Source organism: Saimiri boliviensis, chromosome 6 (assembly GCF_048565385.1).
Source record: "Saimiri boliviensis isolate mSaiBol1 chromosome 6, mSaiBol1.pri, whole genome shotgun sequence".
Lineage (NCBI taxonomy): Eukaryota > Metazoa > Chordata > Mammalia > Primates > Cebidae > Saimiri > Saimiri boliviensis.
Window position 1 is genome coordinate 104,935,384 of NC_133454.1, and position 12,644 is coordinate 104,948,027.

The window sequence follows — 12,644 nt, forward strand, 5'->3', positions numbered from 1 at the left end:
TTTGGATAAGTTGGCTATTTTTGGCCAATTGTGAGTTTCTTCTTACAATTGTTTGAAATCACTGGACAGACCCGAAGTTTACATAATATAGTCCAGGCTGTGGGAGGAAGCCCTGATAACTCCTGGAATCTTTTCCAGATTGGGTTGGTCAATTCTGCTTTCCCGTTTTTAGAGACAGAAATAAAGAACCAAGAGTTGGATGGCAAAATGCAGTTTGGCTTAGAGAATTGGGGTCAGCTGTGTCATGAGATCCTTCTGGATAACTTTCATATCCCAGGAGAGGCTGGTACCCAAGAAGAATTGACAAATTGGTTTTCACATTATGGAAAGTGTCTACTTGATGTCAATATGATATGTTATATAGTGAAAAAGTGATTGGTCTTATAACTGTTGGTTTGAAGATGTTAAAGACCTAATTCTCTTTCTGCCGTTAAAGGTATTCGATATTTCACCTAAACCCATTGTTCTTGCGAAGGCACCAAATCCTAGTTGTGCAACCCCGGATAGTCAATTCCCTTCACTGAGCCTCAGTTTCCCCATTACAATATGAAGGATTTGCATGAGGTCAGGCTTCTTATATAGCAGTCTGTAGATGGGATCCATGGATAATTCAAAATGCCAAATCTTATGATTGTGCAATTTTATGTCGATAGGATCTGTAGCATTCATCAGATTCTGAAAGGGGTCTGTTGCACTAAAAAATTAAACCTCAGGTGTTATTAAGGATCATGCTCAAGTCTAGGCTTGCATCTCTTCCAGTGATGCTAAATAGTTTCAACTGTGTTTTCACTGACCAGGGAAAATAGATGCCCTAGCTCATTTGGTATTGTATAGATACTGCTTTTTAAGTCATACTATTAAAAGAAATCAAATTTTAAACAGTGGTGAAAAGTTTGGAGAAAGATCAATGGCCAAGGAAAGGAGAAAGCCATAGAACAGCTTACTGCTAACACATAGCAGCAATTTTGTGAATGTACCACTGTCCATGGGGTACAGATATTGGGCCTTATCAGTATACTCACAATTGATCAGGTTTAAGGTGATGGGTACTCACTAATCCAGGCTACATGACATTGATGAATAATCTGGGATACCAGTGTGATTTACAATGAGGGATAACTTTGATTTACAGGCAGGCTTTGATTTACATTATTAATTGGTAGATTGTTAAGGGTTTAGAGCAAAAGGACACAAATAATTTTGAAAAATATTTCTTTTGAGTCAGGTTGAGGTCCCAACATCACTGATTATGTTTCAGTAAAGAATCCAGTAGGCTTTTTGTTTCCTCCTATTCGGTGTTGACTTAACTATCAGTGGGTATCCTTGTTTCCAAGTTCTTTGGAGACATGATTCACTTTGTCCCCAGATACCACCAACAAAAGTCATGGTTTTTTTTTTTTGTTTCTTTGTTTTGTTTTTTTCAGAGAAAATATTTTTAACCATCATCGTGTGCATGCACAGTTAAGTTGATGAGATTCAAAACATACTTTCTAGTCACAACATCCATTAAAGTGTTAAGCCATGTTGAAAGCAACTTGAATGTCTAACATCATGTAACACAATGATCATACCATCATTATTCTTAACTTTCTTTTACTAATATTGGTGAAACTGAGACTATTGTTCAAATACACTTTTTATCAGTTGTTCTCACGCTAAAAGCCAAGTCTCTTTTCTAGTTTCTGGGGTCTCTTCTATTTTCCATGAGAGAAGATTGATTTCTTGATCCTCTACTTATCTGTCAGACAAACAAATCTCTAACCAGTTTGGAGATGATAATATTTACCCTGTGTATATTACGTAGGCATAATGAAATAATCAGGACAGTCCTGCAGAATCTTGCTCACCTGAGCAGGCATTTTCTAAATTCAATCAGTAGTGTCATGGAGTTCTAAATGTTCAGAGAGAGAGAGAGAGAGAGAGAGAGAGAGAGAGAGAGAGAGAACATACATTGTAAGTGTGCCTTTTGGCAAGCAAGCCTGATTTTTAATAGCATGCATTTATACAAAAGAGTCAAGACAATTTTACTATTCAAGAGGGTCTCCTCACCAATTCTTAATTGGCAAAACTATATTATGATTTGATTTATAAAAATTATTTACCCCTAACTTGTTAGAAACATGCACACTGTATAAAGTGAAATGCTGAGTTGAAATTCATGCTGCCTCATTCTTGGGATGCTAGAGAGGCAGAGGAAGAAAATTTCAGTAACTCAATCCTGAAAAATAGGATGCTGGATATAGACTCCTTGATCTCTTAATTCCATGTAAAAATGGCTAAATTTACCAAATCTCAGTCATACACAATTGACCATGGTCTAATATATGATCCATCCTGTATGTTATATGCATGTTAACAGAAAAAAAGATCAAAGGAATACATTTCTGGTTCTAGAATTTCAGGTCGTGGTAAAATGGTAGGTCAGATGTTGAGGGACAGGTATTAGAGATGGATGGGAAGGTATGCTTCTTCTGTCCTGTTAAATCAGGTGTTGTCTCACATTTCTGGGCCTGAAGTCTCTACATTTGATTCTAACTGTGCAATTGATATAAATAACAACATGGTTACTGCCACTACTTTGAGATTAAGCATGCATTAACCTGTGGGGTTGTTTTACAGTAATTAAGTGACCAAATCTCTCTGACGTTGGTGCGTATTTTATAGTTGATTAGCAGAGGAGTGAAACTGAGGAGTTTAATCAACCACGCAAGTTCTTAGTTTCAACTTTATTCCAGCACTGTGTTTGCTATGTCATATTAGAGGAAGACAGGAAGGAGAACTTCCTCCACTGACATGTTGCACATGTGCTGTCTCAGTCTCACTGAAGGTTAAAGAAGATTGCTCTTACATTTCTCAATCCCAAGCTATGCCAAGCTATGCTGCGTGCTGACCTTATGGGAAGGCCAAGGATCAGCTGGGGAGTGAGTGATACTGATGAGGAAGTCAAGGTCAGGATTTCCCTTTGTGTACAGCTGGTTGGTTTTTTCCCTGAGCACAAACTGTTTAATGGCTTCAGCTATGCTGGAATCATTGATCCTAGGATAAAAAGGATGGTGGAATGTGGATGTATCCATGTAATCCACCCCATTGTTGGAAAACATATCTTAAAGATATAATCTATGGATGGGATAGTAGTGGTATCATCTTTGTATGTAAAGAATAGCAACTTCTGTCTCATTCACTCACTCACTCTCTCATCAAATACTTATTACAGTTCATACTCTATTCTGGATACTGGGTTTCATGCTAAGGAAATGCTGAGATTCATAAGAAATGTCTCATGACCTCAAAGAGATTACAGTAAAGTGAGGGATAGACTGGCAAATATTTAGAGTACTTTGTCATATGTATTGTGTTAAGTGAATAGAGGCAAAGGTGCAATTGATTATTTCAGAAGGGAATCATAGGTTTCTGAAGGAGTTGTCTGCTAAGTTGGGTCTTGAAAAATGGGTAGAAGTTAACCAGGTTAACTGTTTAAGGGGTGGATGATGAGATGTTTCACTTAGAAGAAACAACTCACTACACAGAAACCCTGGAGCAGTATACCAACGGCCTGTGGTTTTCTGTGGCTAAAGTGTAGGCTGATGGGTAAGTTGAGTGGTAGGAAATGAGACTGAAAAAGAGGTAGGGGCCAAAGGGGGCTCCTGGGACATGTGAGAATTTTAAAAACATATCTGTTGGGCAATAGGGATCCTTCAACTATTTTATCTGGGAGAGAATGTGGTTTGTGAGTTATTAAATTTTTAGAAAGAATTGGGTTAGCACCATGGGCAGTAGATTGGAGAAAGAATTTGTGATGTGACCCAAAAGGGAGGCTGATCTCAATGTCCAGGTGAGAGTAAGGGGACCTGAACTTAGATAGTTGTAGTGAGTCTAGAATGTAAAGGACAGCTTTAGGAGATACTTAGTATAATTGGCATGACTAATTGTGTAGATGGCTCTAGATGGGGGTGGGTGGGGGTGTTATGGCATAAAAAGTAGAAAAGACTCATAAAATAGTGAGCAGAAGATATTAGGGATATTTTTCTCAGAGAAATTTGTGTAAATAAAGGGCTTGTATTAAGTGTTCTAGATTGTTTTCTCATCTCTAAACTCCTGTAATATTTTGATAATTTGATTTGGAACCATGCTGCTTAGCATTGAACTATAATGTCTATTCTCCTGGATAGTGGGAATATAAAGATGAATAGACAGACTCCTTGATCTCCAGAAGTTTGTAATCTACGGAGGGGGCAATAAGTAAACAAATAAGTGCAAATGGGTATGGTGTGTTGTCATCCAGGTATGTGTGAAGGACAGGTATGGCAGGATGCATTTAGGACATTGCATTAAGTGTCTGGTGTACAGGAGTAACATGATTAGATTTTGAGTTTCAGAAAGATTGTGGCAGTCTCAAAGGTGGAATGAAGTGAGGCCAATGGAAGGCTGGAAGACCAGTGAGGAGGCAGATGCTCAGTTGAAAAAGCAACCACTTACAGCTGCAAGGCTGGCCCTACTGCACTGTGGGAAGGCACTGTGCCTTCTGAGTTTTGGAGCTCACACTAAGTCCTAGCATTGCCTCAGGGATCAATCTAATTATTTAACTTTGGCTTTGCCTGTGGTCATTTAGGGATTCTGAAGAGTTCCGTCTTCTTTTTTACTCCTACTGGTGATGACAGCATGCATTGGTGATAAGGACTGGACATTGACCTTGTGATGAGAAGACAGAATGGGGAATGAGGGTAAGGGAAGGGTAAAAGGCAAGACCTAGAGGGTGCTGTTACCATAGGAGTAAGATCTGAGTGCCTGCTGGTAGGGGAAATTTGCATGAGGATCCCAAATGCTTGAATAGTAGGAGAATGCAATTAAAGGAGGCAGGATGGCCTTGAATAGTAAGTGGAGAGGAATATCCCTACATTTTGCCATAGTCCAACCCTTGGTGGTTCTTCAGGTAAGATTTTATATTATGGCTGTAGCAACCAAAATAATAATAAATTGGGTGCAGTGGCTCACACCTGCTATCCCAGCACTTTGAGAGGCTGAGGTGAGCAGATCGCTTGAGGTCAGGGGTTTGAGATTGTCCTGGCCAACATGGTGAAGCCCTGTCACTACTACAAATACAAAAATTGGCTGAGTGTGGTGGCACACACCTGTAATGCCAGCTACTCAGGAGGCTGAGGCAAGAAAATCACTTGAACTTGGGAGGCGGAGGTTGCAGTGAGCTGGGATCATGCCACTGCACTCCAGCTTTGGCAAGAGTCGAGACTCTGTCTCAAAAATAAAATGAAATTAAAATCCCAAAACAACAATAAATTACATAGTTTTAAGGATTTTATGTATATTATCTCATTTAATCATCATAGCAACTCTATGAGGAAACTGAAGCTCAGAGAAGTTAATAACATGCTGAAGGTAGAGCTAGAAAGTGGCTGAGCTGGACTTTCAGCCTAGGTACCCTAGCTCCTGGATCCATGTGCTCAGTCATTGAGCTGTCTTCCAAACTCTCTTGGCAAGGGAAGACATGAGCCCATAAATCCCTGGATGATGTCTGTTAGCCATTCTAAAGTAAGTCATTCCAATGCTATGTTTAGTTTAAAACAGAGAAGGAGAAGAAAGGATATTGCTTTGTGTCTGTGGATTCCAGGTGACAGTAAATGGACAAGGAGGAAATCAACAAGAACTGAAGAATTCCAGGATGCCTAGAATGCTGGCTGGACCTCTGGGGATGAACTGATTGCATTTGAGGGAACACTGTCTTATTAGATCTAAAGGTGATGTTATTGAACCTGTGTCTTTCCTCATTAGCCTGCCCCTGGAAATGCTGGACAGCTGAAGCCTCGAAGACAAAGGAGAAGATTAGAGGCAACTGAGACCTAACCAAGTCACGGACCTGGAAGTTGAAAAGGTGAATCTTGTTTGAAATTGCATCTCCTGGGCCCACTTCAATGCCAGAGCTTTCAGGCAGAATTGTGGTGCACACACTTTTCTTTATTTTTAAAGGTAAAACATTGATTGTTCTGGATACAAGAAACTCACCTTAGCTGTGAACTAATGCCTCAGTCGAATGTAGGGATCAGTGTCTCCATGGCTTTCTAACCCCTGGGCAATGTTTTATAGCAATTACCTGTACAACCAGTTGCTATAGTTACCTATTGTCTGTGCTTCAAGAAGAGAAATATCTAGCTAAGCTAGTCAACAAAAGAGATAGGTGCTGAGATCTGACAAGAATGGGACATGCAGAAAAAAATATTTTTATCCACATAGTGACAAGTTTTAGAGCGTTTAGCTTACTTACAGGCCAGAGATCATGGATATCTATTTTTCCATATGAATCATCCCAATTCACAAAGATTAGCCCAAAACAACCATGTTTAAAATAGCCGCATTGGCCATATTGCCATAGTTGTAACTGATTGAATCAGGGTGAACACCTAACCCAGGCTGGGACAATCTGATTCTGTCCCCTGAAAATCAGGACTGAAGTCTTCCCAGAATGTCTGGATAAATGGCAGGACCTGTTCTATGTAAGCTTAAAAGAGTGGGGACCATTTTCTATCTTATGGAATGAGGAAAAGAGAAACCATACTTGTAAAGGGAGAGTAAGCCTATTTGCAGAGGAAGCAGTGGGGAGAGGAAATGTAGCTTAAGAGTTTTTTTAGTTCCTGTCCCTTTCTGAAGCAGGATCATTTTCTGCCTTAGAGCATTTTCTTTCTTTCTTGTCTTCATTATTATTATTACTCATTTTTTGTTCTTACTGGCATGAATTAGTTTCTGTTACTTCTCACTAAAACTCACACTCCAACATAAGTTATGCTCAAGGCCCCTGTGATGGTTGAATTGTCTCCTCCTAAAATTATATGTTGAAGTCCTAACTCCCAGTACCTCCAAATGTTACTGTATCTAAGGACAGGATCTATAAAGAGGTAACTAAATTAAGTGAGGTCATTAGGGTGGGCCTTAATCTACAATGACTGTTGACTTTATAAGAACAGATTAGGACACAGGTGTGCATAGAGAAAGACCTTGTGAAGATGCTCATCTACAAGCCAAGGACAGAGGCCTCAGAAGAAATCAACGCAGCCCACACCTTAATCTTAGACTTCTAGCCTCCAGCATTGTGAGCAAATGAGCTTCTGTTATTTAAGCCATCCAGTCTGTGGGACTTCGTTAGGTCAGCCTAAGCAAATGAATGCACCTGCTATGCACGGCATGAGACTGTAATTCTTCCTCCCTCTGCCCCCACCAAAGAAAACTTGATGATCGACTAACTGCTGGTTATTTTTGTAATAGTGATCCATAAAGACAATAGCAAAAAGATCTTTTACTATGGCTAAAAAGTCAATACCTGGCATTCAAGGCCCCTGACAGAGTAGAGCTCTAAAGGAATACATCTTCGTAATGCTCTTGTTTGGCTTAAATTAAAAGTGTTCAGCTTCATGCCTTCTCACGTAAAGGTGCCTGCTAAAGCTTTAATTTTACACAGGAAAATGATTGCTTTTTCACTAATTGGAATGAATGGGAACTCTTTCTTCAATTCATTTAAACTCAGGTGAATACAAAGCAAGTCACTTGGCAGAAAGAAGTCCAAGAACTTGCAGATTCCTCCCTACTGCCCTTGAGATCTGAGGTCAGTGTATGAAAAGTCATTTTCATCAGTTATCGTCACATTAGAGAATTAGGCAAAGAAAAGCATTCAGGTTTTTCTTACTTTTAATCAGGGCAAGGTATAGGAAAATGGTGTTGACATTTCAAAAAAAGTTGAGAGGAGAAGTGAAGGCCAAGAGTGAATAGAAAAAGATGTTGATTTAACTGAACTACAGTGACATTTAAGAGGTCGCTGAGCAGAGACAAGGTGCAAAGGAAATAGGAATAGCTTATAGACTTGTAACACAATATGTGCCAATAGAAGCAGATGCCAAAATGATTCTGTCATTTGTGTGTGTGCTTCAAGGCAGTTTTTTTTTTTTTTGTTTTGTTTTTTTTAAAGAAAGAAAGGAGGATTTTATTTGGAACATTTTGTGGTGTTCACATGTTCCTGCAAAGGAGAACAGACATGGCAAATAAGTTTCAACTCATATGTAGCTCTGAATATTTGGATTATTATCTCCCTGGAGGATTGTGTTGAGATGGATTCTGAGGATGCATTTGGATTTGGTAGGAAGGAGCATCAATTAAGGAGAATTAATGAATGAATGTAAATATGGATGTTGTGCATGTGCATTGGTGAGAACAAAAGTCAAACACTGACGGCCCTGGGTCCAAGCGGAGTCTGCGAGAGTTTTTTAAAAAAAATTTTATTTCATTAGTTTTTGGGGATCAGGTAGTTTTTGGTTACATGACTCAGTTATTGAGCACTGGTTTGAAATTTTGGTGCATCTGTCACCTGAGCAGTGTACGTTGTACCCATTATATAGTTTTGTTTGGCCCAGATGGTTTTAAAAAAAGATTTGAACTAAACATTGAAGAGTAGAGAGGTTTTGTATTGTTTTTGGCCCCATCCTACCCTTCTACATTTTCAGTTTCTTTTATAAACTCCAGGAATACTGGGTATTTCTGCATGACAGCAGCAGGATGGAGCTGGGTAGTGGCTCAGTTTAAGCATGGCCCCTGTGGACACTGGGCTGTGTGATCCCAGGCCTCAGGCTAATTACACCTTCTGGGCTCAGGGGTCATGTGGCTGTGGACTGAGGATGTGGCTAGTGGAGGGCCTCAAAAGCCAGGAAGTGCTGAAATTTTAAGACCATCACAGCCTAAAAAGCAGAAAAAAGGCTTGGCAAGTATGGCCAAAGTAGATGTCTTCTAGTAGTGAGGACAAGACCACAGACCACAGTGTTCCCAAAATGTGTGGTGACTGCAGTTTTTTTCTGGAGGGGACGGGCAGTCTGAAGTTTTGTGAGGAGAAAGCTGTGACCTATAAAATATAGATTCTGGAGAAGCCCTCTCTGCTCTACTTATGCTACTTCTGGGCATCACCTTTAATGGGTGGAAAAGTGACACATTCCATCAATCTACCATTCTACCGTTAAAAAAAAAATGGAATCAGTAGTATAGACAAAAGCACTTCTTTGAACTCTAGATTCACATGTCCGATTGTCTACTTCCTCTCCTTGCTGTTTTTGTCATAGAATTCAAACATAAGTGTCCAAAGGAAACTCATTCTTTCCTCCCTTCTGCAAGAGGTCTGCTTCTTTCTGGTTTATTTATCTCAAGGATTAAAACTGTCTCCATTCAGCTGTAACAACCAGGAAGCTCTTGCTCTTTGTCTGCCATTCCCTCACCCTTTATCCAATCATGAATCCCAGTCAATTTTGCCCTAAGTATCTCTTGAATCTTCCCACTCCTCTCTGGCTTTCCTGCTATCAGTCCTCTGGCCTCACTCCAAAAGTTGTTTTCACATGGCAGTCACAGGCATCTTTGTGAAAACCCAAACTGGTCATGTCTTCTCCCTGCCTCAAAATAGTTCAATAGCTTTCTATTGCTCTCAAGATCCAAGCCCCGAATTCTTTGCCCACATTTGCATCCTCACAAAGGCTTGGCATTTGCCCTTTACAGGCCTTGCAAAGCTTGCCACCTTCCCTTGTACCTTAACAAATCCATTTTTATAGAAAAGCAAATCTCTTCAGTTCCCAGCCCAAAGCATGACTAAATGAGATGTTTCTGTAAGAGAAAAATAGAGATAAATTATTCTGCTTTTATTTGGGCGATACTTGATTTTTAATTTATTCTTTCAGTACTTGCTGTGATTGTAGCAGTCAATTCTAATTTTTTTTTTCCTGCTGCTTAAATGTCAGCAGCCCATCTTTACTTAGAACTGATAGAAGTAATTGTTTCATGTACTTCAACTGAATAGTGATTAAGTGGCCTAGGACCAATTTGAAGGTTAGCCTTCCAGTCCTTCCAGAAGCAGATTTCAGAAACATCTGGTTAGGGACTGTAGTTCTATAGGTCATCTTACCTTCAGAGGACCAGCATCCTTTGAGTTTACTTTCTTGGTTGTCTTGGGAGGTCAAGTCTTAAACACTGAGTAATCATTTTGCACTAATTATTAATAAAAGAAGTTAAATAAAATTAAAAATGTATTTTCTCAGTTTGAGTAAGTGTATTTCAAAAGCTTAATATGCACATGGCTAGTGGCTACCATATTGGACAGTAAAGATGTAGAACACCATCACAGAAAGTTCTATTGGATGGCTTCCCTCAGCAGAGATCTTTGCTTGACATATAATGTACCTATAGTAACACATATCTATTCAATTAGTAGTCAAGCTCCTATTTTCAGTGACAGTTGCTGTTATTTGTTTTTAACAAAATCGTAAATCCATGTGGTCTGGAGGGAAGGAAATAGGTCAGATGATAAAACATGGAAGGTAGTGTAATTTGAAGAGGGAGTCTCCTCTAAGGGTCCTTGGGGTAAAAGTGGAGGGGGCAGGGTTTGGGTGGTTTTGTCTTCTACCATGCTGGCTCCCATGTGGACACAGACAGGATTACTATGTGATTTATGTTCACAGAAAAACCAAATCTAGAGCCCTTTTTGCTTTTCCATAGGATTGGGTCAATTATTAAGGTGAAAAATGAGCCATCCTCATAGTGGGAGTAGGACGACTACATGCAAGTGATGTGCACCTTCCAAAAAATGTCTGCCTTCTGCTACAACACTGCCGCCCATTATCTTAAGCATCTGCTATTCATAAAATGCCTTCATAACTACACTCAGTTTGCTGCCACTTGATTTTCTCTTTGTTTGCTTTTTGAGGCTGTAGAAAAGTGGACAATTCTATTTAGGTATCTAGTGTAGGTGGGTGATTTGATTTGATTATAGTTCAGCTGAGTGATCGCCATTGTTCTTCTATGTAATAATAATGGGACTAATAACAGCCAGTGTTTATTAAAGCCTCACTCCGTTTCAGCCTTTATGCTGAAGGCTGCATGTTCTTGATCTCATTTAATACTTATAGAAATCTCTGAGGTGGTTTCCACAGTGGTTAGGAGTACAGGTCCCCATCCTGGCCCTACCATTTGCTAGCTGTGCCTCCGTCTCCTCATTAAAGGCAGTTCATGGTACTTTCTTAACTTTTTGTTAGGATTAAATGAGTTACATGAAAACTATTTGCATGTAAGAAACTTTCAATAATTATTTCTACTATTATTATTCCTATTTTTACTAGTGTGAAAACATGGGTTTAAGGAGGCTTAAGGAGGTTGAGTAATGTTCCCAAGGCCATATATTTTATATATGGAGGAACCCTCACCATCCTGATGCCAAAGTCAGATCCTTAATTCCAACCAACTCCCTCTAAGGCATGACTATATCCAGCTATGCTGATGTGTTAACAAGTAAGATAATGTATATGGGAGTGGTTTAGAAATTATGTCAAGGTAGGATTATCATTATCATCAACAAGAAGGGCTCATTTAATTTAATTTAATTTAATTTTTCTTTGATTTATAACACCAGCAGTTTTTTTTTTCCCCCAAAGAAGTAAATTTGCTTTCTCTTCCTCCTTAAAAAGGGAGGTTTTCATGCCTATGACTTTGACCAGAGGTACTGGAGAGTCCTGAAGAACAGAAAGCTAGCCTTCATAGAAGTGAAGGTACCAATTAATATTTCAGAATACTAAACATCCTAGGTACTGGTTGGCAATTATTCTCAACAAAGATTTATGGACGTTGTTGTGTTAGAAACTGAATTTGGTAACAGGTGTATAAAAATAATTTAGACATGGTTCCTACCTTAAGGGGCACAGAATTTAGTGGAGCAGGAGAATATATAAGCAATGTGTTTTAAGTTGTCTGGGAAATTTGTGTTCGTAGAAAAAATGACATTTAATCTAGATCTTGATGGATGGTCTGAGAAGAGTAGAAATTCTGTAAATGGAAGGAGAAACAACAAATCACAGGGACCACAGTTAACTTATTTCTTGATTAAAAAATGTTGTTTGATAGGGTGGGAGCCTAAAACACACAGGTGCAACTTTCTAGAGATAAACTTGGGCAAGTAGGCTGTGCTGAGAATCATGCTAAGAAATTTGGTCCCTATTCCAGATATTAGGAAGCTATGGAAGGTTTTAGAAAAAAGGGTCACTGTTTAGAAAGATAACATGGCACCTGTATGGAGGATTAATATGGAGGAGGGTTGAGCCTAGAGGCAGAACAGTTGATCGAATATTCCAGATAGTCCAAGTGGGTTCTGAATGTCGAGGGAGACAATGGATTCAAGAGACATTTTAGATAAAATATTGGTAGGGCTTGGTGATTCAAGATAAAGAGCTAGGATAAGGAAAGAAGTTCAAATGCTGTTATTTAGTGCTTATGTTGAGCCCGTGCTGTGCTAAGCACTAGAGATACCAAATTAAAAAAAAAAAAAATTAAGGAATGGCTTCTGTGTTTAAGTAGCTGGAAAGAAATAAAAGTATAATAAATATATACAATGCAGTACTATGAATGCAAAGGTAGGCAATGTATAAATAATCAACACACAGGAGGCTGCCAAGAATGATTCCACATTTTCTAGCTCCAGGGACTGGTTGGTTGTTGGTGTCTTTGAGTAAGAGAGGAAAAAAAAGGAACAGGAGTAGATTTCTAAAGCATTGGTTTTGGTGTTCATAAGGCAGTTAGAACTTAATATATTCTTACCATAGTCAGACACAATCTAGCTCCTTCTGGAT

At 39.2% G+C, this 12,644-nt stretch overlaps 1 protein-coding gene across 1 annotated transcript in view; it reads left to right on the top strand.

The window, feature by feature from the left end:
* Window positions 1-5,866, top strand: part of IFTAP (intraflagellar transport associated protein) — a 97,527-nt gene extending 91,661 nt beyond the window's left edge. The window contains exon 6 of the mRNA XM_074401326.1: window positions 5,785-5,866. Within this exon, the coding sequence (XP_074257427.1) occupies window positions 5,785-5,856 (72 nt within the window). The 3' untranslated portion in view covers window positions 5,857-5,866. The remainder of the gene's footprint in view (window positions 1-5,784) is intronic.
* Window positions 5,867-12,644: the final 6,778 nt, after the last annotated feature.